At 48.0% G+C, this 26,394-nt stretch overlaps 1 protein-coding gene across 2 annotated transcripts in view; it reads left to right on the forward strand.

Annotated features, from left to right (window-relative positions):
- Positions 1 to 26,394, forward strand: part of ZNF830 (zinc finger protein 830) — a 215,894-nt gene that overhangs the window by 186,378 nt on the left and 3,122 nt on the right. For both annotated transcript variants that reach the window (XM_073587730.1, XM_073587727.1), the window contains one exon: positions 2,306 to 2,382. In XM_073587730.1, the coding sequence (XP_073443831.1) occupies positions 2,306 to 2,382 (77 nt within the window). The remainder of the gene's footprint in view (positions 1 to 2,305; positions 2,383 to 26,394) is intronic.

Raw genomic sequence — 26,394 nt, forward strand, 5'->3', positions numbered from 1 at the left:
TAGCTCCGCCCACTCTGGCAAGTTTCGCCCACTCCGACCGACCACGCTAGGCAACGCCCCTGCAGGCCGCCCAATCACATGCGCTGCAGCTCCGCTCTAGCTCTGCCCACTCCGGCCGAACTAACTATCTGCGCACCTCTTTCTGCTGGTCCTGGCGTCACCGCGTGTAGTGCATGGGGAAGGGAGAGAGCGGGAGAGCAGGGCTGTGAAGGAAGTGAACGGGGCTGTGGACGGAGAGCGCATGAGAGCGGGGCTGTGGAGGGAGAGAGCAGGAGAGCAGGGCTGTGGATGAAGAGACCGGGGCTGTGGAGGGAGAGACCGGGAGAGCAGGGCTGTGGACGAAGAGACCGGGGCTGTGGAGGGAGAGAGCGGGACAGCAGGGCTGTGGAGGGAGAGAGCGGGACAGCAGGGCTGTGGAAGAAGAGAGCGGGCTGTGGAGTGACACCCGGACACGGATGTAGAGCACGGATGTAGAGAAAGCTTGACAAAGACGGGTCACCGTTGAAATGTTGCCATCTGAGGATTCACATTTAATTTGAGTGCTGCCTATTTTTTTTTCCTTTTGTCATTTTGGCTGTTTGGACACTGCTGAATAGGTTTTGCACCTGCTGTATTATTTTGGTAGTGCTGCCCTTTTTTCTTGATTTATATATATATATATATATATATATATATATATATATATATATCCTATGTGTATATATCTATTCTTTCATTTGTGTTTTAACCTGTTATTGGAATCTATTATATGGTCCATTTTGCAAGCCGGTGAGAAAATCTCACCATAATGATGTCACACGGATGCTTAGATGCGAGAAAATCCTGGCATTACGATCAGATTACATACAGATCACTGTTCATGAAACATTTGTGCGATTGTGGACCGTGAAAAACAGACCCTTTTTTTTATACTTTGTGTGTGACCCCAGCCTAACAAGGTACAATACTTTGGGTAACAAGGTACAATACTTTGGGTAACAAGGTACAATACGTTGGGTAACAAGGTACAATAATTGGGGTAACAAGGTACAGTACTTGGGGTAACAAGGTACAATACTTTGGGTAACAAGGTACAATAATAGGGGTAACAAGGTACAGTACTTGGGGTACCAAGGTACAATACTTGAGGTAACAAGGTACAGTACTTGGGGTAACAAGGTACAATACTTGAGGTAACAAGGTACAATACTTGAGGTAACAAGGTACAATACTTGAGGTAACACGGTACAATACTTGGGGTAACAAGGTACAATACTTGGGGTAACAAGGTACAATACTTGGAGTAACAAGGTACAGTACTTGAGGTAACACGGTACAATACTTGGGGTAACAAGGTACAATACTTGGGGTAACAAGGTACAGTACTTGGGGTAACAAGGTACAATACTTGGGGTAACAAGGTACAATACTTGGGGTAACACAGTACAATACTTGGGGTAACACGGTACAATACTTGGGGTAACAAGGTATAATACTTGGGGTAACAAGGTACAATACTTGGGGTAACACGGTACAATACTTGAGGTAACACGGTTCAATACTTGGGGTAACAAGGTACAGTACTTGGGGTAACAAGGTACAGTACTTGGGGTAACACGGTACAATACTTGGGGTAACAAGGTACAATACTTGGTTAAAATAGAAAAAAATAATGGTTTAAAAAACAGATCCGTCGAAAAACGGATGAAAAAACTGATCCGTCGCCTCAGTTTTTCACACTCTGCGACGGATCAGTCGAGCCAACGGATTGTGACTGACACAATGTCCTCTGACAATTCCAGGGCCATTCCCGTCTCCCCCTGGAACACATGACCATAGTTGTGACTACTGGATTCCTCCAGTGCTTGCTGTACAGACCAGAAGTCACTTCTCAGTGCAAGTCTGTGAGACTCAGAACAAGGCTCCCATAGTCTTACCCTGAGAGAAAGTAATGTCTGTTAGTGCTTTCCAGCTAGAACTGCAGTCACGATGGTGGAGAAGGATCGGAACGTCGCTAGAGATAGTAGTAGTCAGCTACTGATTAGTATTTTAGTACATAGAGGGAACGTAGGCTATTGATACCTAACCAGAGGTAAAATAATGATAAAACCTGAGTGGTGCGTTAAGAAGGGAGGCGCAAAGTGTGTATAGCCAAGTGCTAACTAGTAAGAATTGTGGTGATTATGCTGAAATCAATGTAGCCATTATTGTTCCTAAAACAAGGAAATATGAATATGGAGTAGGGTTATGTTACAACCACTGAAATTATCACATGAAAATCATTAGTGAAGATTTTTGAAGTTATTTTCTAACATTTGTATTGAAGGTTTCTGAAGCAATTGTGGCTGAAGAGGATGAGGAAGGTCGATTGGATCGTCAAATTGATGAAATTGATGAACAAATGTGAGCACTGACAATGCTTTTTTTTTTTCTCCTCTGTACTTTCACGGCATTTATATTGTGTTTTACAGGGAATCTTTAAATAGGCTTTTGTTGTGTAATCTGAGAGCAGCATGATCTGTTGTCGGAGACCCTGATTACAGCAGTGTGTCGTTTACTGAGCTGCAAGTTGCATTTTATGGATAATTCACTGTTTTATCAGTAGGAGAGTAGCTCTTTCTATGTTCATGTGTTCTGTATAACTCCACACCCAACCCTGATAGGTAGCTTACTGCCATGCACACTGTATATAGAAAGAACTGGTAAATCTGAAACTTACAGGCCAATAAGTGACCCATCGCTGGAATCAAGGTTTCTGACCCTACATCATGCTGTCCAAAGATTACATTGCAAAAACCTTGTCAGATTCCTTTTAAGGCTGTGTGCCCACGTTGCATTTTTGTAAGCGTTTCCGCAGTGTTTGAGCCGGATCAGACGCTGCAGAAACGCTTAAAAGAAGCATCCCATTCATTTAAATGCATTTTGGCCTTTTTGTGCCAATTGATGCGTTTTTTTCCGCATAGGAAACGCTTAGCGGCTAAAAACGCAGCATGTTCATTAATTTCCACATTAGTCCGCGTTTTTAGCTGTTTGCTATGAGTCCAGAAGACGCGTGGAAAAAAATGCATAAAAAATGCGCGTTGTTTGTGCCAAAAACGCGCTGAAAAAAAGCGCGTTTTCTGGGAAGGAGAAGCGTTTTGCATCAGGTTAAAAACGCTAACGTGGGCACATAGCCTAAAGGGAACCTGTCAGCAGGATTGTGCTCATTAACCTACAGACAGTGTCAGGTTGGTGCCGTTCTACTGATTAAAATGATACCTAGGTTGATGAAATCCATTTTGTGGTTGTTTAATCTTTATTTTCAGTTAATGAGATTCTTGTGCTTCGGGGTGGCCTGTTGGGGGGTGGGAGGGGTCTTCATGTGTTGCTCTGCTTAGGTATTCATCCTTATGGGCTTATGACGGGTCACTGATCCCTCACTGACCTGCCCACTATTTTACATAATGCATATCTTATTGTTTGAAAAAGAAAAAAATTACAATCATCATGCAGGTGTCGGCGCCTACGCTGTAGCATGATTCAATCTATAAAATCCATATTTTCATTTGATTTTGTCTTATAAATTTCTTAAGGAAAAAAATAAAATAAAATGATCTTAATCAAAATGGTGCTCGAGGTTGCGTCTGCGCGTAGCATCATTCTGAATGTGCTAGCTGCTATAGTGCAGTTTTCGACTGTGCAATTTTGCTAGAGAAAAAAAAAATTACTCCATCAAGATGATGCCAGCCACATCTGCGCAGTAGCATCATTTGGAACACGTTAGATGCTACTGCGCAGGTGCCGGTGGCACCATTTTGCCGGAGGGGGAAAAAAATTGGCTCCATCAAAATGGTGGTGGCGACTGTGCAGAGTAGCATCTATAACATTCCGAATGATGCTACTGCGCAGGCGTGGCCAGCGGTGCCATTTTGATTAAGATAATTTTTCCAAACAATAAGATGCCGTATGCAGTATATAAAATAGGGGGTAGGTCACTGGGGGATCAATGACCTGTCACAATTCCATAAGGATGAATATGTAAGCAGAGCACCACCCACAGGCCGCCCCGAAGCACGAGAATCTCATTAGCTGAAAACTACAAATAAAGATTAAACATAAATGACAAGATGGATTTCATCAACCAAGGTATTATTTTAATCAGTTTAACGGCACCAACCTAACAGTGTCTGTAGTTTACTGAGCACAATTCTGCTCACAGGTTCACTGTACATCATGAACATAAAAGGTAATCTGTTTGTAACCATGTTTTATACTACTTTGTTTTTTGGAATTTAAAGGGTTAATGTAGGTTTTAAACCTCACCTACCCACTGGATATTGGTAGTAAACCTTGGATCAGGTATGAGACACATTTGTATCAGGTTCTATAAAAAGGTATCCAGGCAGGCAACAGATCACAAGAGAAGCCTTTCTCAACTGCTCTGTCTACCGGGAAAACCATGAATACATGTAATAGACTCAACAGACATGATTCTGTTTAATATATATGAATTGTAAGCGAAGGTCTGTTGTTGCATAACTGTGGGTATATTGTTATAGACTAAATGAAGGGGCAAACCAACAAAGAAATGTGGTAACATAAAGATGTAATGAGTCTCTAACATTAATAAATATAGAAAAACAACCTTTAGTGAATAAAAATAATCCATCCTGGTCCAAGGAGTAAGAGTGAGAAATAGGAGTAAGAAAAGGCAGAGGGGACTTATAGTAAGGCATTCATTTTGTCATAACATATTGTAATATGGCTGTGAACAAATTTATAAATGTAATGGGAATGGAGTAACAAAGTCAACCATATAGTACCATACACATAATAGTCCTCTCATGTTTGTATTTGATGGTCTTTTATGAACGTACTTATGTATGTTACTATGGTATTACGCCAACCCCGACGCACGTTTTGTTTCACTGCCTACTTCTTAGTTTTTTTTCCGCCTATTTCTTTCTCTTGTACTCTTGCTTGGACCATGATTATTTTTATTCAATAAAGGTTGTTTTTCTTTATTTGTTAATGCTGTGTGCTCATTACCAAGTTTAGTCTCTCCATTTCTTTGTTTACAAGAAAACCAGCCCACTAGGAAATGTGACATTTGATAATAACTTCTTGTTTACATCAGGTTTTTATGTTAAATTTATTTTTTTAACCCCTTTCCGACCACCAATACACTTTTTAACAGCGGCAGTTAAGGGTATTTATTCCTCCGTGCCGCTTTTTAACAGCGCTGAGAAATAAGGTTATAGCACCCCCAGCGTCTGAATTTCTCCAGGGTCTCGGCTACAGGGGGTCGGTGAGACCCCCAGAGAACATGATTCAGATTGGTTTTACTGACCCATGTTGCGATCGCCGTTATTCACCGAATAACGGCGACCGCAAAAAAAAATTACTGTTTGTTTCTCTCTCCTCTGATGTGATCTAGCACATCAGAGGACAGATAAATGGAGTCCCTCGAGCAGTTCCTCCCAGTACCTGCACTGTCCCCCGGTCCCTCCAGCTCTGTCCCCTGGCCCACGGCTTCATCTTCTGGGGAAAAAATGGCGGGCGCATGCGCAGTGTGCCCACCGAGAGCTGCTGACAAGCACCTAGCAACAATAAGAGATTTCTCCTATTGGTTCATTTTGATCACTGTGATAGACCCTATCACAAGATCAAAATAAAAAATTAGTAAATCAAGCCCTCCTTTATCACCCCCTTAGATAGGTAAAAATAATAGAATTAAAAAATGTATTTCCATTAGGGTTAGGGGATTGAGCTTAGAGTTGGGGTTATAGTCTAGAGTTAGCGTTATGGTTGGGGTTACAATAGGGGTTATAGCTATGGTTGGGGTTATAGTTGGGGTTATAGCTAGTGTTAGGGTTGGGTTAGGGTTATAGATGGGGTTATAGTTAGGGTTGAGCTAGGGTTGGGGTTAGGGTTGTGATTGAGGTTAAGGTTGGGGTTAGGGCTGTGTTAGGGTGGGAGTTATAATTAGGGGGTTTCCACTGTTTGGGTGCATCAGGGGGTCTCCAAACGTGAAATTGATTCCAGCCAATTTTGGGTTCAAAAAGTCAAACAGTGTTCCCTCCCTTCTGAGCCCTGCCATGTGCCCAAACAGTGGCTTTCCCCCAGGAGAAATTGCACAACAAATTTTGTGGTCCATTTTCTCCTGTTACCCTTGTGAAAATAAAAAAGTTTGATGCCAAAGTAAATTTTTTGTGAAAAAGTAGAATGTTAATTTTTTCCTTCCACATTGCTTTAAAAAATGGTTTTGTAAATCTTGTTGGAAATCAATGAGAAATCGCTGGTCAACTTTTAACCCTTATAACGTCCTAACAAAAAATTTGTTTCCAAAATTGTGCTGATGTAAAGTAGACATGTGGGAAATGTTATTTATTACCGTATTTTTCAGACTATAAGACGCACCGTATTTTTCAGACTATAAGAGGCAGCGGACCATATGCCGCACAAAGGTTTTAGAGGAGGATATTAGGAAAAAAAATGTAAGCAAAAAAATGCGGTCAATTCTGTACTTAATATCCCCTATCCTGGTATATATGGTCCCCTCATCCCCATCCTGATACACATGGCTCCCACATTCCCATCCTGGAATGCATGGCTCCCTCATCCCCATCCTGGTATGCATGGCTCCCTCATCTCTATCCTGGTATGCATGATCCCCCTCATCCCCATCCTTGTATGCATGGCTCCCTCATCCCCATCCTGGTATACATGGCTCCCTCATACCGATCATTCATACCCTGGTATGCATGACTCCCTCTTCTCCATCCTGGTATGCATGGCACAGTCAGCCCCATCCTGGTATGCATGGCTGCCTGATCCCCATCCTGGTATGCATGCCCCCCTCATCCCTATCCTGGTAGGAATGATCGCCCTTATCCCTATCCTGGCAGGAATGATCGCCCTCATCCCTATCCTGGTATGCAGGGTCTCCCCTCTCGTCCTAGTGTGCATGGCCCCTTCCCTATCCTGGTATGCAGAGCCCCATCCTTAACCTGGTATGATTGGCCCCCATCCTAGTCCTGGTATGCATGGTTCCATCCTTACCCTGGTATGATTGGCCTCATCCTTATTCTGGTATGATTAGCCCCAAACCACGCTCCTGTTCTGCATGGCCCCATCCTTATGATTAGCCCACACGAACCCACCTCCATCGTGGTATGCATGGCCCCATCCTTATGATTGGCCCCCCACCCCCATCCTTGTATGCACGGCCCTATTAGAAAACATTAAAAAAAGCAAACCATTATACTTATCTTCCCGACGCTCCCTCGCAGTGTCCGGTTCCGATGCCAGCAACTGCTTTATGCTTGTTTTATTGACCCTTCAGGTGCTTTACAGGAATTTTTGGAATGTGGAAGGACAAAATGAACATTTATCTTTTTGGCACAAAAATTTTAATTTAGACCCAAAATTTTTTATTTGCACAAGGGTAACAGGAAAAAATGGATGCAAAAATTTGTTGTGCAATTTCTACTGAGTACACTGATACCCAATATGTGGGGGAAATCTGCTGTTTGGGCACACAGCAGGGCTTGAAAGGGAAGGAGCGCTATGTGACTTTTTGAATGCAAAATTTGCTGGAATGATTAACAGGCACCATGACGCGTTTTGAGAGACCCTGATGTGTGCCTAATCAGTGGAAACCCCCCACAAGTTTTATCATTTTAGAAACTAAATCCTTCAAGGAACTTACCTTGAACCCCTAGGTGCTTCACAGAAGTTTATAACATTGAGCCATGAAAATAAAAAATCACATTTTCCCTACAAAAATTTTCCTTTAGACCTATTTTTTTTTTTTTTACTTTCACAATGGTAACAGGAGAAAATGGACCATACAATTTGTTGTGTAATTTCTACTGAGTGCGCAGATACCTAATATGTGGGTGCACGGCAGGGCTTGGAAGGGAAGGAGCGTCATTTGACTTTTTAAATGCAAAATTTGCTGGAATAATTAGCGGATGCTATGTCACTGTCACGTTCATAGAAATTTACAACGTAGAGCCGTGAAAAACAAGAAAAACTTTTCCCAGATAAATCTTTTTTATCTCCAGATTTTGCATTTTCACAAAAGTAACCATAGAAATTGTGCCATGCAATTTTTTATGCAATTTCTTCTGAGTACGCAGATACCTATATGTGGGGAGTAAAATAATGCTTAAGCTCACGTCAGGACTCAGAAAAGGAGTGATGTTGTGAAGCGCAGACTTTGGTCTGCCGGTATCATGAATCGTTTCTAGAGCCCATGATGTGCCTAAACAGTGGAAACCTCCCATATCACATATGACACCATTTTGGAAGCTAGACCCCTCAAAGAATATATATAGATGTATGTTGAGCACATTGAACCGCCAGATGCTTCACAGAAGTTTATAACGTAGAGCGGTGAAAATAAAAAAGTTCAAATTTTTCCCACAAAAATGTTATTTTAGCCCCATTTTTTATTTTCACAAGGATAGCAGGAGAAAATGGACCTCAAAATTTGTACTGCAATTTCTCCTGAGTACGCAGATACCCCATATATGGTCGAAAACTACTTTTGAGGCACAGTGCAAAGCTCAGAAGTGAAGAAGCGCCATATGGAGTTCATATTTTGCTGGACTGGTTTGAGGATGCCATGTCATATTGGCAGAGCCCAGGAGGCTCCAGAACAGCAGAACCCCAACCTAAGTGACCCCATTTTACAAACTACACCTCTCAATGAATTAATTTAGGGGTGCAGTGATCATATTGATACTACAGGTGAGTCACAGATTTTTATACCATTGGGCAATCAAGACAAAAATTTATTTTTAGCAACGGGTTTTATATTTTCACATGGAGAAATGAGTAAAAATGGCATCAAAATTTGTCCTACATTTTTTGGTGAATGTAGAAATACCCTAAATTTGCCTGTACAGTACTGCTTAGCCATACGGCAAGACTCGGCAGGGAAGGAGCGCTATTGGCATTACCATTATGCAGGAGGCATCCTGGAGCGTAGAATTTTCTATAATAGTTTGCAAACTACATATACAGAGTTCCTAAGTACTAGAAAAGCGTAATCCCCCTTCAAGTGACCCCATTTCGGAAATTATGCATCTTTGGGAATTTATCCATAGGTTCTGTGACGATTTTGACTCCATGGGTGTTTTCCGGAAACAAGCAGCAGTTGATGTTTTTGTTGAGTGAAAATTGCAAACTTTCATTGTAGTGATCAGTACATTGTGCTCAGCTCATGCGCCAGTAAATTAGGCGGGCTCTCGTCGCTACAGAAATGCCAACCATGTAGATGCTAAATGTGAATTAGGCACACTGGGGTTCAGAAGGGAGGGGATCATTTGCATTTGCAAGCACAGAATTTGCGGAATTTCTTTGAGGGGCGGGTAATTGCCATTTCGCTTTTCCAGAGCCTTTGTGCTACCAGGAATGTAGAAACCCCCTATATTTCCATTAACAGGTGGTGGACCTGATTGAAGGCTTGCTTTTTTGTGGATTGAGTTGAAGCTTTTATTGGGAATGTTTTACATAACAATTTGGATCACTTTTATCTGGCGCTCTACGCTTAGCACTTATATTAGGGTTTCCCTTTAAATCTTAATAATAATATAATAATAAATTTTATTTTTATAGCGCCGACATATTCCGCAGCACTTTACATTTCAGAGGGGATTTGTACAGACAATAGACATTACAGCATAACAATAATCACATACAGTAGATTATAACAAATACCAAGAGGAAAGAGGGCCCTGCTCGCAAGCTTACAGTCTATGAGGAAAGAGGTAGACACGAAAGGTGGGTGGTAACAGTTACCCTGATTGTATGGACCAGCCATAATGTTAGGTGTGTGACAGTACGGACACAGAGGGCTAATGGATGCATAAAGCATGTGGGAGAATGATGCGGGGAACCTGGTTATGGTAAAACTTTTGGCTCTGCCACACAGGGATGGATTAGGTTAATGTGTTGGGGTGGTAGGCCAGTCTGAATAAATGCGTTTTCAGGACACGCTTAAAATTGTGGGGATTGGGGACTAATCGTATTGACCTGGGAAGTGCATTCCAAAGAATTGGCGCGGCACGTGTAAAGTCTTGGAGACGGGAGTGGGAGGTTCTGACTATTGAGGATGCTAACCTCAGGTCATCAGCAGAACGGAGGGCGCGGGTAGGGTGGTATACTGAAACAAGGGAGGAGATGTAGGGTGGTGCTGAGCCATGGAGGGCTTTGTGAGTGAGGGTAATAAGTTTATACTGAATTCTGGAGTGGATGGGTAGCCAGTGTAATGACTGGCACAAGGTAGAGGCATCGGTGTAACGATTGGTGAGGAATATGATCCTGGCTGCAGCATTCAAGACAGATTGGAGAGGGGAGAGTTTGGTAAGAGGGAGACCGATTAGAAGAGAGTTACAATAGTCGAGACGAGAATGAATAAGAGAAACAGTAAGAGTTTTTGCAGAGTCAAAGGTAAGAAAAGGTCGAATTCTAGAAATGTTTTTGAGGTGCAGATGACAAGAGCGAGCCAGTGATCGAATGTGGGGGGCAAAGGAAAGCCTGGAATCAAGTATGACCCCAAGACAGCGGGCCTGTTGCTGGGGAGTAATAGTGGAACCACACACAGAAATGGCAATGTCGGGTATAGGTACATTAGTAGAGGGAGGAAACACCAGGAGTTCAGTCTTTGACAGGTTCAGTTTCAGATATAGTGAGGACATGATATTAGACACAGCGTTTAGACAATCGCCGGTGTTTTCTAGAAAGGCTGGCGTGATGTCAGGAGAAGAAGCGTATAATTGGGTGTCATCAGCATAGAGATGGTACTGGAAATCAAATCTACTGATTGTTTGACCAATAGGGGCAGTGTACAAGGAGAAGAGGAGGGGGCCTAGAACCGATCCTTGGGGGACCCCAACAGTAAGGGGAAGATGAGAGGAGGAGGAACTGGCAAAAGATACAGTAAAGGAGCGGTCGGAGAGATAGGAGGAGAACCAGGAGAGAACGGTATCCTTGAGGCCAATGGAACGGAGCATAGTGAGGAGGAGCTGATGATCCACAGTGTCGAATGCTGCAGAGAGATCCAAGAGAATTAGCATGGAGTAGTGACCATTTGATTTAGCTGTTAGCAGATCATTAGAGACTTTAGTGAGGGCAGTTTCAGTGGAGTGTAAAGAGCGGAAACCGGATTGGAGAGGGTCGAGAAGAGCGTTTTCTGAGAGATAGCGGATAAGACGGGAGTGGACCAGGCGTTCCAGGAGTTTAGAGATGAAGGGAAGATTAGAGACAGGTCTATAGTTAGCGGCACAGTTTTGGTCGAGGGATGGTTTTTTAAGTAGTGGATGTATGATGGCATGCTTAAATGAGGAGGGAAAAATACCAGAAGAGAGAGAGAGGTTAAATATTTTAGTTAGGTGAGGGGTGACAGCAGGGGAAAGGGACTGGAGGAGCTGTGACGGAAATGGGTCACTGGTGCAAGTAGTTGGGCGAGAAGATGCAAGGAGCCTGCTTACTTCTTCTTCTGTGACTGGTTCAAAATCAGAGAGTGAGCTAGATGCAGTGGGGGAGGGAGGACAGTGCATGGTATGAGGTGATTGGGAGATAATTTCCTGTCGGATCTGGTCAATTTTTTCTTTGAAGTAATTGGCCAGATCGTCAGCTCGGAGCTCCGTGGTTGGGGCCTGTACTCTTGGATTGAGTAGAGAATGAAAAGTGTCAAAGAGACGTTTCGGGTTATTGGACAGTGAGGTGATGAGGGTGTTGAAATAGGTTTGTTTGGAGAGGTGAAGGGCAGTGTTGTATGTTCTAAGCATAAACTTAAAATGGATGAAATCTTAATGCAGATAAAGCCCCTGAGGGAGGCATTCACTTTAATGAGGCAGCAGAGTTACTCTAGACTTCATTTGGCCTCTGTTCAGCAATGTCCTTTTTCTCCTTCGCCTCATTGGGGGACACAGGTACTGTGGGTGTATGGTACTGCCGCCTGGAGGCTGACACTAAGTGGAAAAAAAGAGGTTAGCTCCTCCGCCGTATATACCCTCGCCCCGATTGCGGGCGGAATCAGTTTTTGCTTAGTGTCTGTTGGAGGCACACGTCTGTCTGTTTCCAGACTGATTTTTTATTTTTTTCTTTCCCCATGAAGGTAAGACAGGGGCGACGGACCCTATTGAAAGGGTCCGATCTCCCCAAACCGACAATGAGCAAGCACGTGCGAGTGTCGCCTCCACGTATCCTCTCCCGCACCCTGGGAATGATGCCGGACTTAGCCCTGACTACCCTAAGGTATTGTAACCCTAGGCTGCAGAGGCACAAGTGCAGTCCGTGCGGCCCCCACTGCGCCACCAATGCTTAGACTGCGGTGAGGCAAGGGTGCGGACGGTCCCTCTCCTCATCCCTTGAAGGGGTTAGATGGAGCCAGGGTGCCTGCACCGTCCTTTGTTTCATACGGCCCCTCCTCCTCTCTACCTGAGCTGGAGCCGAAGCATGGAGGAGGGTGGCCTGGGAGGGCTCCTGCAGCGGCGCAGGGCTACAGCCCTTAGCTTCATCCGGGCGCCACAACGCGCTCCTTGGCGTCGGGCAGCAGCGGACCCGGTTCCGGCCTTGGCTGGGGCTCGGCGGTTCCGCCCCCAAACCCCCCTGTGGGCGGATATAAAAAATTTAGGCCTCGGCATCTGTGAGCTCTGCTTCTCGCTCTCCGTCACCAGCAGTCGATAGCGAGCAAGGCTCAGACTACGACTCGGATGAACCCCTTGACCTAGATACGCTGGGTTGTCAGGAAACGGTTGACGGTCTCATAGAGACCGTCAACCAGACTTTGGGGATTGAGGATGAGTCCACCCTGGCTTCGGGCCATAAGGTGTCATTTAAGCAAGTCAAGCGCCCCCATAGAGTATTTTGCACTCACCCTGAGTTTGAGGACCTAGTGCAATGACACAGAGAACGGCCGGACAGGCTTTTCTCGGGCCAGAAGGCACTCGAGGCGAGGTATCCTTTTGCCCCAGATCTCCGTAAAAAATGGACGGAATACCAAATGGTGGATCCACCTGTGTCACGATTGGCTACGAGAACCCTACTATCCGTACCTAGTGGTTCTTCTAATAAGGATCCCACTGATCGCCTCATAGAGAACTTGGCTCGCTCAGTGTTTGAGGCATCAGGATCAGCACTCTCTCCCTCGTTCGTGGCAACGTGGGTAGCCAAGGCCATGATTTCTTGGTCAGAATCATTGAACAAAGCCTTGCAAGACATAGACCTACCACCTGAAGTATCAGAGATTGCAAATCAGATAGCTATGGTGGGGGACTACTTAGAATCATAGATGATCAATGCATCTTTAGATGTGGCCAACTGCGTGGCACTTGCAGCCGCAAATGCGATCTCCATTAGGAGAGTTCTGTGGCTGAGGACATGGCGGGCCGATTCAGCTTCATAAAAGTCGTTGTCATCGCTACCATACCAGTGCAGCCACCTATTCGGAGAGAAGTTGGATCAGCTCATCTCCGACTCCACAGGACGGAAGAGCGGTTTTCTCCCTCAACAAAAGGTCAAACCGCCATTTCGTCACCAGTTTCAGGCATGTTTTCGGGCCTTTCGCAACCCCGGGTGGACCACAGCGGCCAATTCCGCCGCATCAGGTCGCCCCAACCAGGATAGGGGCCGACAGGTCTCGTATAGAGCCAACCCATTGGGGAGAATGCGTACTAACCAGCCCAGGTCGAGGGGATCCAGGTCCCAAATATCTTCAGCGAAATGACTCGAGGCATTTGCCAGGCGACACCAGCGAGGTAGGCGGCCGCCTACTCTGGTTTCGCCACGTCTGGCTCAATGTCGCACGAGACGCATGGGTGAGAGAGCTGGTGTCCTCAGGGTACAAGATAGAATTTGTCAGGTACCCCCAAGACGATTTTTTTCTTTCCCGTCTTCCCAAGGGGGATACCCGGGCAAGGGCTCTACTAGGATCCATTGATTTACTTTGACACAACGGAGTTATTACTCCTGTACCGAAAATCGAGAAGACTCAGGGCTTCTATTCCAACCTGTTTGCAGTCCCCAAAAAGGATGGGACTGTCAGGCTCATTTTGGACCTAAAGCTCCTGAACAAATTTATCAGGATCAGACATTTCCGGATGGAGTCTCTCCGTTCAGTCATATCGGCAATGGGACAAGGAGAATACTTGGCCTCTATCGATATCCAGGACGACTATCTACATATCCCCATTTTCCCTCCGCATCAAAGATTTCTACGATTCTCAATCAGCGGTCTACATTTCCAGTTCGCAGCGCTGCCCTTCGGGCTAGGCACCGCCCCCAGAGTGTTCACAAAGGTCATGGCAGTCCCCATGGCCATTCTGCACTCCCGGGGCATAGTCGTATTGCCATACTTAGACAACCTTTTGATCAAGGGCCCTTCAAGGTAGGCATGCAAGGAAAGTGTCAGCATCATGCTTAGGGTGGTTGGTCAACATAAAGAAGTCATCCTTTGTCCCAACCCAGAGGATTTCCTTCTTAGGGATGATCTTTGACACTTTCCGAGGGTTGGTAATTCTCCCTCGAGACAAGGCCCTAACTCTCTGGCAGGGAGTTCGGATACTTCACCAACCACTCCTTCACACCATCCGTTTCGGTATGAGGATTCTAGGAAAAATGGTGGCGGCAATGGAAGAGATCCCATTTGCCCAGTTCTATCTCCGCCCCCTGCAGCACACCCTCTTGTCATCCTGGGACAAGAACCCATTCACGCTCGATCACCGATACCAGTTGTCCTCTCAGGTCAGACAGTCACTCGAGTGGTGGACAATCATTTCCTCCCTTTTCCAGGGGAAGCCCTTCCCCCCCAGACCATTGGCTGGTGGGCACAACCGACGCAGCCTCCTCGGCTGGGGAGCAGTTTTTCGCCACCACACGACCCAGGGATGGTGGTCACCGCAGGAGGCACGCCTCCTGATCAACTTGTTGGAGATACGGGCGATCCAGCTGACTCTGCAACATTTTCATCACCTAGCAGGCCACCCCGTCCAGATTCAGTCGGACAACGCCACGGCGGTGGCTTACATAAATCACCAAGGGGGCACCCACAGCAGGGCAACCATGCGCGAGGTAGGGCACGTGATTCGCTGGGCCGAGAGGAACCGCAAGGTGATATCGGCGGTCCGCATCCCGGGGGTAGAGAACTGGGCAGCAGACTTCCTCAGCCGGCAGGGGCTTGCGTCCGGGGAATGGTCACTACACCACGAGGTCTTTCAGCAGATTTGCAAACAGTGGGGAACATCGGATGTGGATCTGATGGCCTCCAGGGTGAACGCCAAGGTGCCCACATTTTTCGCTCTGTCCTGGAACCCGCAGGCGCTGGTTCTGCCATGGGACCAGTTTTGCCTCCCATACTTATTTCCCCCACTGCCACAACTCCCGACAAGAAGATCAAGGCGGAAGGGGTTCCAGTGATTCTACTGGCCCCAGACTGGCCCCATCGGGCGTGGTACGCACATCTAGTGCAGCTGCTCGCCGACGTGCCATGGCGACTTCCAGAGCGCCCAGATCTCAGGGGCCCTGTGTTTGACGGCTTAGCCGTTGAATCTTGGATTCTGACTCGGGCGGAGTTTGGGCGCAAAGTGGTTGCTACAATGATTAGCGCCCGGAAGCCTACCTCGGCATGAGTTTACCACCACACCTGGAAGGTTTTCTTTTCATGGTGTCGAAGCCGCTGTTCTCCTCTGAGATTCTCTATCCCTAACATCTTAGCCTTTCTGCAGTCTGGCTTAGATTCAGGCTTGGCCCCAAGTTCTCTCAGGAGACAGATATTAGCTTTATCCGTACTTTTTCAGTGCAGGATTGCGACCAATTTGCAAGTAAAGACTCATCCAGGGAGTCTCACACTTGGTACCTCCCTATAAGGCGCCTATGGACGCCTGGGACCTTAACCTGGTCCTAAGCGTTCTGCAGGAAGCTCCATTTGAACCGCTACAGGATGTCTCTTTGCCATACCTTTCCTGGAAGCTATTGTTCCTCGTAGCTATAACATCAATTAGGCGGGTCTCTTAGCTGGCAGCTCTATCTTGTCGAGCCCCGTTTCTGACTTTCCACAAGGAAAAGGTGCTTCTCAGACCAGCGCCTTCTTTTTTGCCAAAGGTCGTTTCTTCGTTCCACATCAGTGAGGATATTGTCTTGCCCTCTTTTGGTCCAGCATTGGTTCACCGTGTGGAAAAGACCCTTCATACGTTTGACCTGGTGAGAGCACTCAGGAGGTACGTGTCACGGACGGCACCCTTTCGTAAGTCTGACGTGCTGTTTGTGCTCCCTGAGGTTCGCAGGAAGGGACTCGCTGCTTCGAAATCGACCATAGCCAGGTGGATTCAGTTGGCTATTCAAGAGTCTTACCGCATCAGAGGTGCACCAGTTCCAGCAGGGATCAGAGCACACTCTACTCGGGCGGTGGGCAGCTCTTGGGCGCTTCGGCACCAGGCATCAGCAGAACAAGTCTGCAAGGCAGCAACCTGGTCCAGCCTGCACACATTTGCCAAACATTACAATATCTATACTCAGCTTCAGCGGATCGTTAGAAGGATTCTCCAAGCATCAGTGGCACACCTTTAGACAGGAGGTGCATGTAGCTTGGATCGGTGAGTCAACTTCCCACCCAGGGACTGCTTTAGGATGTCCCAAAGTACCTGTGTCCTCCAATGAGGCAAAGGAGAAACATGGATTTTTGTGATAACTCACCGTAAAATCCTTTTCTCCGAGACGCTCATTGGGAGGCACAGCACCCACCCTGATAGCCAAATTGGATTCTGTTTGTTTAATTAATATGCTTTTTTGATAGATATTAGGGTGGTGTTTTTCTAGACATGTTGTTACCTGCATTAAAGTTGATGTCTGATTTTTGTTTGATCTCCTACTGCTTTTGCATCAAACTTATTCCGCCCGCAATCGGGGCGAGGGTGTGTACGGCGGAGGAGGAGCTAACCTCTTTTTTTCACTTAGTGTCAGCCTCCAGGCGGCAGTAGCATACACCCACAGTACCTGTGTCCCCCAATTAGCATCTCGGAGAAAAGGATTTTACGGTGAGTTATCACAGAAATCCATGTTTTTCAGAGGTGCAGAAAACTGTTGCCATATCACAGGTCTTACGGCGTCCACAGTGCCTCCATCTGCCTCATTATGGGGTTTTTTTCCGCCGGGAGTGCCGTTCGAATCCCTTATTTCAGAAATATACCCCGGTGTAAGCACTCAGCATAGAGCGCAGGATAATTGTGAGCCAAGCCTTACTGCGATCTCTGGGAGGCAGAATAATGAAAAAATCAACAGCAGGTGAAGAATTGTTTTTGTTCTTTACTCCGTTTCTCTGCGGTATAAGTGATTAGGCAACTTAATCCTTCAGGTCAGTGCGATTTCAGCAATACCAGATTGAGTTTTTATGTTTTGCTGCTATCACTAAAAAAACTTTTTTTATTTTCAAAATTAGTTTTTTTGCATCCCCATATTTTGAGAGCTATAATTTTTCCATATTTCTGCTGACATAGTCATGTGAGGGCTTATTTTTTGCTGGACAAGTTGATGATTTTATTGGTACCATTTTCGGGCTCTTGACATGTTTTTACCGCTTTCTATTCAGATTTTTGGGAGACAGAATAAACCAAAGCAACAATGCAGGAATTGTTTTTTGAGCTTTTTTTAATGCCGTTCCGTGTGTGATAAAATTGATAAGGAAGCTTTAATCTTTGGGTCACTACGATTACAGCAATACCTGATTTATATTGTTTTTCATTTTTTTTGGGGGGTCTTACACAATAATAACTATTTTATAGAAAAATAATTATTTTTCCATTGCTTTATTCTGAGAGCTATAACTTTTATTTTCCAGGATGTCCACCTGACAGCACCATGGAGGACGTCCTCCTCCTACTTACAGGGACAGGAAAGCACACGAGAGGTTAAAAGGTCCCGTCCCACCCCCTTTCCCTCAGTGTTTTTGCTGTCCCTGCATTGAGGGACACACGAGAGGATCGCTACAGAAGCTTACCGGAGAGCCCAGGGGGATCGTGCGGTCAGTCCAAGCCTTCCCCCTGTCAAGAAGCCCAGGGCCGAAACTTCCCGGTGGGGAGTCCCTCTGCCCCAATGCCAGAGAGCAGGACGATGCTCCTGGAGGGAGCCGCTCCTCCCGATGGGAGGATCTCTGCTCCAGATAGCGGGCCGCTGTATCAGGGCGGAACAGAGCACGGTCCCCGCAGGCAGCTGGTTGGGTGGGCGCCGGCGTCACAATCAAATCGCTGTCATGGGCGCAGGCGGGGCTAGTATCCAGGCTGAAACGCGGAAGAGGCCGGCGAGATTCTCGGCCTCCCACAAGAGGATGCGCGTTACTTCCGGTGACATCACGAGCCGGGTCTGAACCTCAGCGCGCGCTCCGGGGGAAAGCGTCTCTCTGGCATCGCAGATCGCGGCGACAACGGAAGCAGAGGCTCCGGTGGATGGAGGGGATAAGAGAACCCCAGCAGCCACCCGACAGTGGCTAAAGACACCGCCAAGGCCGCATCTAAATCGGTCAGATGCCCTGTATGCCGGGTAAAGCTGCCAGACACCCATGGCAATACCCTCTGTGGACCCTGTACATCATGGGTCATAAGAGATGAGCAGCCATCCCTCATCGCAAAGTTGAGATCCCTGATACGTGAGGAAGTCCAGGCCTCCAGGTCCAGCCTCTCACGGCAGCAGTCCCCCAGTCCAGGGCCGAGCCGCTAGCACCCGAGGTGGGAAGCAGAGCCAGTTTCCAAACCAAGCTCGGTCAAAGGTTCCGACTTCCGGGACTCGGATCCAGAGGAGGAAGGAGAGATCCCGGCAGACAGATGGGATCGGGGCAGAAAATACCTGTTCATGCTAGAGGACACTGATGAGTTGGTCCTGGCTGTGAGGAACACTATGCAGATCGAGGAAGTTACTAAGCTGCAATCTAGACAGGACCTGATGTTTGGGGGACTTATGTCTCGGAAACAAATAGTGTTCCCTATAAGCGAACACATCAAAGCGATGGTCCTAGTGGAGTGGAAGGATGCGGAACATCGACTCTTACTATCCCGTGACTTTAAGGGTCGACTGCCTTTCGATCTGGAGGAAACACGATCATGGGAAGAGGTTCCTAAAATCGATGTTCCCGTAGCCAAGGTCACCAAGAAGACCGCCATCCCGTTTGAAGACTCATCAAGCCTCCGGACATTCGGCGGACATTCTATTAAAAAGGACATGGGAGACTTCTGCAGCCATCATTAGGGCTAACATAGCAGCCACCTCGGTGGCCAGATCTATGTTCTTGTGGATGGGGCAGTTGGAGGAACACCTGACCAACAAGACCCCTTGATCCAAGATCCTAGCATCTCTTCCCCTCATGAAATCGGCCACGGCGTTCCTGTCAGACACGTCGGCCGAATCAGTAAGATTTGCGGCCAGGAACAGCTCCCTGTCTAATGCAGCGCGGAGAGCGGTCTGGCTCAGATCCTGGTTGGGGGATAACACTTCTAAGGCCAAGCTATGTTCCATCCCCTTCTCGGGCCTAAGGGTGTTCGGGCCAGCCCTAGATAGTATATTAGAGCTAGTGTCCGAGAAAAGCAAAGGTTTCCCAGAAGAAAAACCAAGGCGGCCCCAGTCCTTTCGGAGAGGATTCTTTTCTAGGAGACAGACCGACTTTAGGAGCCAGGGCAGGTCCAACAGAGGCTCCTAAAGGAGCTCCCACAGCCAGGGTGGGAGAAGCAAGGGCCCCCTTTTTGAGTTATCCTCCAAATCTAGGAGGCAATGACGCCATAGGTATCGGGGGGAAGACTTCGCAGTAAATTGGGCCCAAGTTACCCACAACCAGTGGGTCCTCAGAACCATTGCGGAGGGCTACAGCTTAGAGGTTTGCTCCCCTCCCCCCCGACAGATATATTTCCCCCACCGTAGTCCTGGCGGACTCCGCCATGTGGACAGACCTACAGGACATGGTCAGTTCAGCGGTTATAGTTCCAGTTCCTCTGACAGAGATGGGAAAGGGACACTACTCCTCCCTGTTCTCCATCGCAAAACCATCCGGCGAGGCCCGAACTATTATAAGCTTAAAGCCTTTGAATGCCTGGGTCAGGTACAAAAGGTTCCGGATGGAATCAATTCGGTCAGCAATACATCTAATAGACCGGGACGCTGTTATGTGCACCCTCGACCCATCTCTCATCACAGAGACTGCTAAGGTTCGCAGTCAGACTACCGACCCGGACCTTCCACTTCCAGTTCCAATGCCTCCCATTCGGGCTGGCTTCGGCCCCCCGAATCTTCACAAAGCTGGTAGCGGAGGTAGTGACCTACCTGAGAAGTCAAGGAATCGTGATCATACCATATTTAGACGATTTCCTCCTGGTGGCAGGATCCGAAGAAGCGCTCATTCGAGACAGAAACCGAACAGTCACAGTAATGGAGTTCCTTGGCTGGGTTATCAACTGGCAGAAGTCAGACCTGATACCAGAGAGCAGGAAGGTCTTCCTTGGAGTTCTCCTAGAATCAGGAGGCAGAATATCCCTGCTAGCAAGGGAAAAGCAGGAGACTATTCAAAACAAAGTCGAAGACCTCTTGAAGCACCGCTCCTCCATAAGAGAGGCAATGAAGGTTCTGGACCTAATGACTGCTTGCATTCCGTGCGTCAGATGGGCCCAGTTCCATTTGAGACCCTTCGAGACTCTTACAAAAGGAGATCCTCGCAATATGGGACTGGCGTCAGTCTTCACTCGACAAACCCATAAAGTTGCCAGGGCCGGTGAAGAAATCACTACGGTGGTGGACACAGCCCAGGATCCTGCAGGTGGGCGTACTATGGACCACCTCTCCATACGTGGTAGTAACCACAGACGTCAGTACGTGGGGGATGGGGAGCCCACGTAGAAGGGAAGATCTTTCAAGGAAGATGGCCAGAAGACATCAGAAACAAATCCTCCAACTTCAGAGAACTCTGTGGTCTGGAAAACCCTGAGGCGAAACCGGACGGTCCTGAAGAATCAACATGTCTGAATATTGTCCAACAACGTAACAGCGGTTTCATTCCTGAAGCACCAGGGAGGGCCCAGGCATCGACCACTCCAAGCCCTAACAGAAAGAATATTCACCTGGGCAGAGGGAACAATCCTCTCAGTAACCGCAATCCACCTGAAGGGTTCCCAGAACGTGGTAGCAGACTACCTCAGCAGACAGCAGGTCTGCCCGACAGAGTGGGAACTGAACAAGGAGATATTCCATCAACTGTGTCAGCGTTGGGGGACCCCCAGCATAGACCTATTCGCAAGCCGGAAAAACTCAAAGGTCTCCAGATTCTACTCCCTGAACTCGGCGGACCACCCGGAAGGCGTAGATGCCCTGAGCCAGGCCTGGGAAGAACCCCTCTCTTACGCGTTCCCACCATTGGCACTCATACCGGCGGTACTCGGGAAGATCCGCGAGGACCGCGCAAAGGTGATTATGATCGTCCCATACTGGCCGAGAAGAAGCTGATTTCCCCTACTAGGGGCCATGGCAGTGGAAAGCCCAGTCGAGCTCCCTCTGAAATAAGACGTAATCCACCAGGGCCCGATCCACCACCAGAATCCAGCAAGACTTCACCTCTCGGCTTGGATCCTGAAAGGGACATCTTGAAGGCAAAAGGCTTATCAGATCAGGTCATATCTACCCTACAGGCCAGCAGGAAACTGGTTACATCCGCAATATACCTGAAGATATGGAAGAGGTTCTGTCTGGAGGGTGGCAGGTCTGACTTTATGGCAGGTACCCCTGACCTCCCTAGTGCCCTACAGTCGGGGTTTAATAAGGGCCTTAAGCCCAGCACTTTAAAGGTCCAAATTTCAGCTCTGAGCTCCTTCTTTGATTACCCTCTGGCCTCTCATCCTTGGGTAGTAAGATTCATAAGGGCCACGCAACGTCTATGCCCTACGATTAGGCAGCTCTCCCCGCCTTGGGACCTTAGCTTGGTCCTCAGATCCCTATGTAGGAATCCCTACGTCCACAGTGAAGAGATGTTCATCTCAACTCTCACTCGGAAAACGGCCTTTCTTGTAGCCATTACCACGGCTAAGAGATTAGGAGAAATCCAGGCCCTGTCCACCAGAGACCCATATCTCCAGGTCAGAGAAGATCGTATAATCTTGAGATTAGATCTGGCATTTTTTCCAAATGTAGTCTCTTGCCAATATCTAAACCAGGAGATAGTGTTACCATCCTTCTGTGACAACCCCCGTAATGAGAAGGAACAGCGTCTCCACTCACTGGATGTGAGACGGGCGGTTATAGACTATCTAGAGGCTACCAACAGTTGGCGTATTGACCCAAACCTGTTCATCCTTTTGGGGGGTAAAAAAGCCTCTAAGGCAGGGGTGGGGAACCTTTTTTCTGCCAAGGGCCATTTGGAATTTTATAATATCGTCCGGGGGGCCGTATAAAATTATTAATAATGATGAGCGAGTATACTCGTTGCTCGGGTGTCCTCCGAGTATTTTGGCGTGCTCAGAGATTTAGTTTATGTTGACGCATTTGCGTGATTTGCGTGGTATATCGAGTCTGTGGTATACAGGACATGGGGGGGTACATGGGGCGTGAGGTATACAGCACATGGGGGGGTACATGGGGCCTGAGGTACCGTGATTACCCTGCACACTGCAGCCGTCTCCCCATTGCAGCCGTCTCCCCAGTGCAGCCGTTTCACCCTCACTACACCACTAATCATCATACCCAGCTCCGCTACTCCGCTCCTATCACCCACACTACACCATTATCCATCTATCCCAGCTCTGCTACTTCGCTCCTATCACCCTCACTACACCGCTAATCATCATACCCAGCTCTACTACTCCGCTCCTATCACCCACACTACAGCACTATCCATCATACACAGCTCTGCTTCTCCACTCCTATCACCCACACTACAGCACTATCCATCATACCCAGCTCTGCTACTCCGCTCCTATCACCCACACTACAGCACTATCCATCATACCCAGCTCTGCTACTCCGATCCTATCACCCACACTACAGCACTATCCATCATACCCAGCTCTGCTACTCCGCTCCTGTCACCCACACTACACCGCTAATCATCATACCCAGCTCTGCTACTCCGCTCCTATCACCCACACTACAGCACTATCCATCATACCCAGCTCTGCTACTCTGCTCCTGTCACCCACGCTACAGCACTATCCATCATACACAGCTCTGCTACTCCCCTCCTATCACCCACACTACAGCACTATCCATCATACCCAGCTCTGCTACTCCGCTCCTGTCACCCACACTACAGCACTATCCATCATACCCAGCTCTGCTACTCCGCTCCTATCACCCACACTACACCATTATCCATCTAACCCAGCTCTGCTACTCCGCTCCTATCACCCTCACTACACCGCTAATCATCATACCCAGCTCTGCTACTCCGCTCCTATCACCCACACTATAGCACTATCCATCATACCCAGTTCTGCTACTCCGCTCCTATCACCCTCACTACACCGCTAATCATCATACCCAGCTCTGCTACTCCGCTCCTATCACCCACACTATAGCACTATCCATTATACCCAGTTCTGCTACTCCGCTCCTATCACCCACACTACAGCACTATCCATCATACCCAGCTCTGCTACTCTGCTCCTATCACCCACACTACAGCACTATCCATCATACACAGCTCTGCTACTCCACTCCTATCACCCACAGTACAGCACTATCCATCATACCCAGCTCTGCTACTCCGCTCCTATCACCCTTACTACACCGCTAATCATCATACCCAGCTCTACTCCGCTCCTATCACCCACACTACAGCACTATCCAACATACACAGCTCTGCTACTCCACTCCTATCACCCACACTACAGCACTATCCATCATACCCAGCTCTGCTACTCCGCTCCTGTCACCCACACTACACCGCTAATCATCATACCCAGCTCTGCTACTCCGCTCCTATCACCCACACTACAGCACTATCCATCATACCCAGCTCTGCTACTCTGCTCCTGTCACCCACACTACAGCACTATCCATCATACACAGCTCTGCTACTCCCCTCCTATCACCCACACTACAGCACTATCCATCATACCCAGCTCTGCTACTCCGCTCCTGTCACCCACACTACAGCACTATCCATCATACCCAGCTCTGCTACTCCGCTCCTATCACCCACACTACACCATTATCCATCTAACCCAGCTCTGCTACTCCGCTCCTATCACCCTCACTACACCGCTAATCATCATACCCAGCTCTGCTACTCCGCTCCTATCACCCACACTATAGCACTATCCATCATACCCAGTTCTGCTACTCCGCTCCTATCACCCTCACTACACCGCTAATCATCATACCCAGCTCTGCTACTCCGCTCCTATCACCCACACTATAGCACTATCCATTATACCCAGTTCTGCTACTCCGCTCCTATCACCCACACTACAGCACTATCCATCATACCCAGCTCTGCTACTCTGCTCCTATCACCCACACTACAGCACTATCCATCATACACAGCTCTGCTACTCCACTCCTATCACCCACAGTACAGCACTATCCATCATACCCAGCTCTGCTACTCCGCTCCTATCACCCTTACTACACCGCTAATCATCATACCCAGCTCTACTCCGCTCCTATCACCCACACTACAGCACTATCCAACATACACAGCTCTGCTACTCCACTCCTATCACCCACACTACAGCACTATCCATCATACCCAGCTCTGCTACTCCGCTCCCATCACCCACACTACAGCAGTATCCATCATACACAGCTCTGCTACTCCGCTCCTATCACCCACACTACAGCACTATCCATCATACCCAGCTCTGCTACTCCGCTCCTATCACCCTCACTACACAGCTAATCATCATACCCAGCTCTACTCCGCTCCTATCACCCACACTACAGCACTATCCAACATACACAGCTCTGCTACTCCACTCCTATCACCCACACTACAGCACTATCCATCATACCCAGCTCTGCTACTCCGCTCCCATCACCCACACTACAGCACTATCCATTATACACAGCTCTCTACTCCACTCCTATCACCCACACTACAGCACTATCCATCATACCCAGCTCTGCTACTCCGCTCCTATCACCCACACTACAGCACTATCCATCATACCCAGCTCTGCTACTCCGCTCCTATCACCCACACTACAGCACTATCCATCATACCCAGCTCTGCTACTCCGCTCCAATCACCCACGCTACATCACTATCCATCATACCCAGCTCTGCTACTCCGATCCTATCACCCAAACTACAGCACTATCCATCATACCAGCCCACCTCCCGCACACCCACCTGCCCTGTCTGCCACACCACCTACCTCTTCTTAGCGATGGAAGGAGCTGCTGGGGCCGGCCTGCAGTTATCTGGAGAGGACCTCAGCCTGCGTAGAGAACAAGCAGACACCGAGGAACCCTCGACTGCCTCAATGCTTTCGTGTTGTGCGGAGGAGGGTGGCCAAGGGGAGAGGTCACAGCGAGGGCAATCTGTGGCTTCCAATCAGGCAGCGCGAAGGCAGTTATTAAGCAACCTGCCAGGGAATGAGGCGGGGCGGATCATCACGTGGGACCCCTGCAGCAGCCAGAAGACTAAGGTGGGGGCAGCACAATACCGCACGCACCTCTTAAAGGGCCCGCAGCCAAAAAATGGAGAAAGTCGCTGCAGGCCGCACAAGATGATATGGCGGGCCGTATACAGCCCGTGGGCCAGACGTTCCTCACCTCTGCTCTAAGGCATCCATCGCAAGATGGATTACTTCAATAATCTCAAACGCCTACCAATCGGAAGGCGCCATCCCGCCTGAAACTCTAAAGGCCCACTCAACAAGGGCAGTATTGGCCTCTTGGGCCGAGCAAGCGGGCACCTCGGTTGATCAGATCTGTAGAGCAGCAACCTGGGCCAGACTTGACACATTCTGCAAGCACTACAAGCTTGATGTGCTATCTGGTCAACAGACCGCATTCGGGAGAAAGGTTTTCCAGGCGGTAATCCCACCCTGAGGAGGTGCTTTGGTACTGTCCATGGTCCTGTCAGGTGGAAGTCCTGGAAAATAGGTATTAGACCTACCGGTAATGATGTTTCCAGGAGTCCATCCTGACAGCACGGGTAGTTCCCTCCCTGTTCATGTTATGTCATATGCTGTAATATGATTGTATCATTAAAGTGTTATTTGCATTATCCACGCTGTGGTACTCGTTAAATCACCGAGGGAAAGGGGGTGGAATGGGACCTTTTAACCTCTCGTGTGCTTTTCTTGTCCCTGTAAGGAGGAGGACGACGTCCTCCATGGTGCTGTCAGGATGGATTCCTGGAAACATCATTACCAGTAGGTCTAATACCTATTTTTCCTCTGATGGAGCTGTAGCAGCTTGATCTTTGCAGTACAAGATGACTGTTTCAGCGATACCA

This window comes from Dendrobates tinctorius, unplaced genomic scaffold (assembly GCF_039654945.1).
Source record: "Dendrobates tinctorius isolate UK_male_01 unplaced genomic scaffold, ASM3965494v1 ptg000102l, whole genome shotgun sequence".
NCBI classification, from domain to species: Eukaryota; Metazoa; Chordata; class Amphibia; order Anura; family Dendrobatidae; genus Dendrobates; species Dendrobates tinctorius.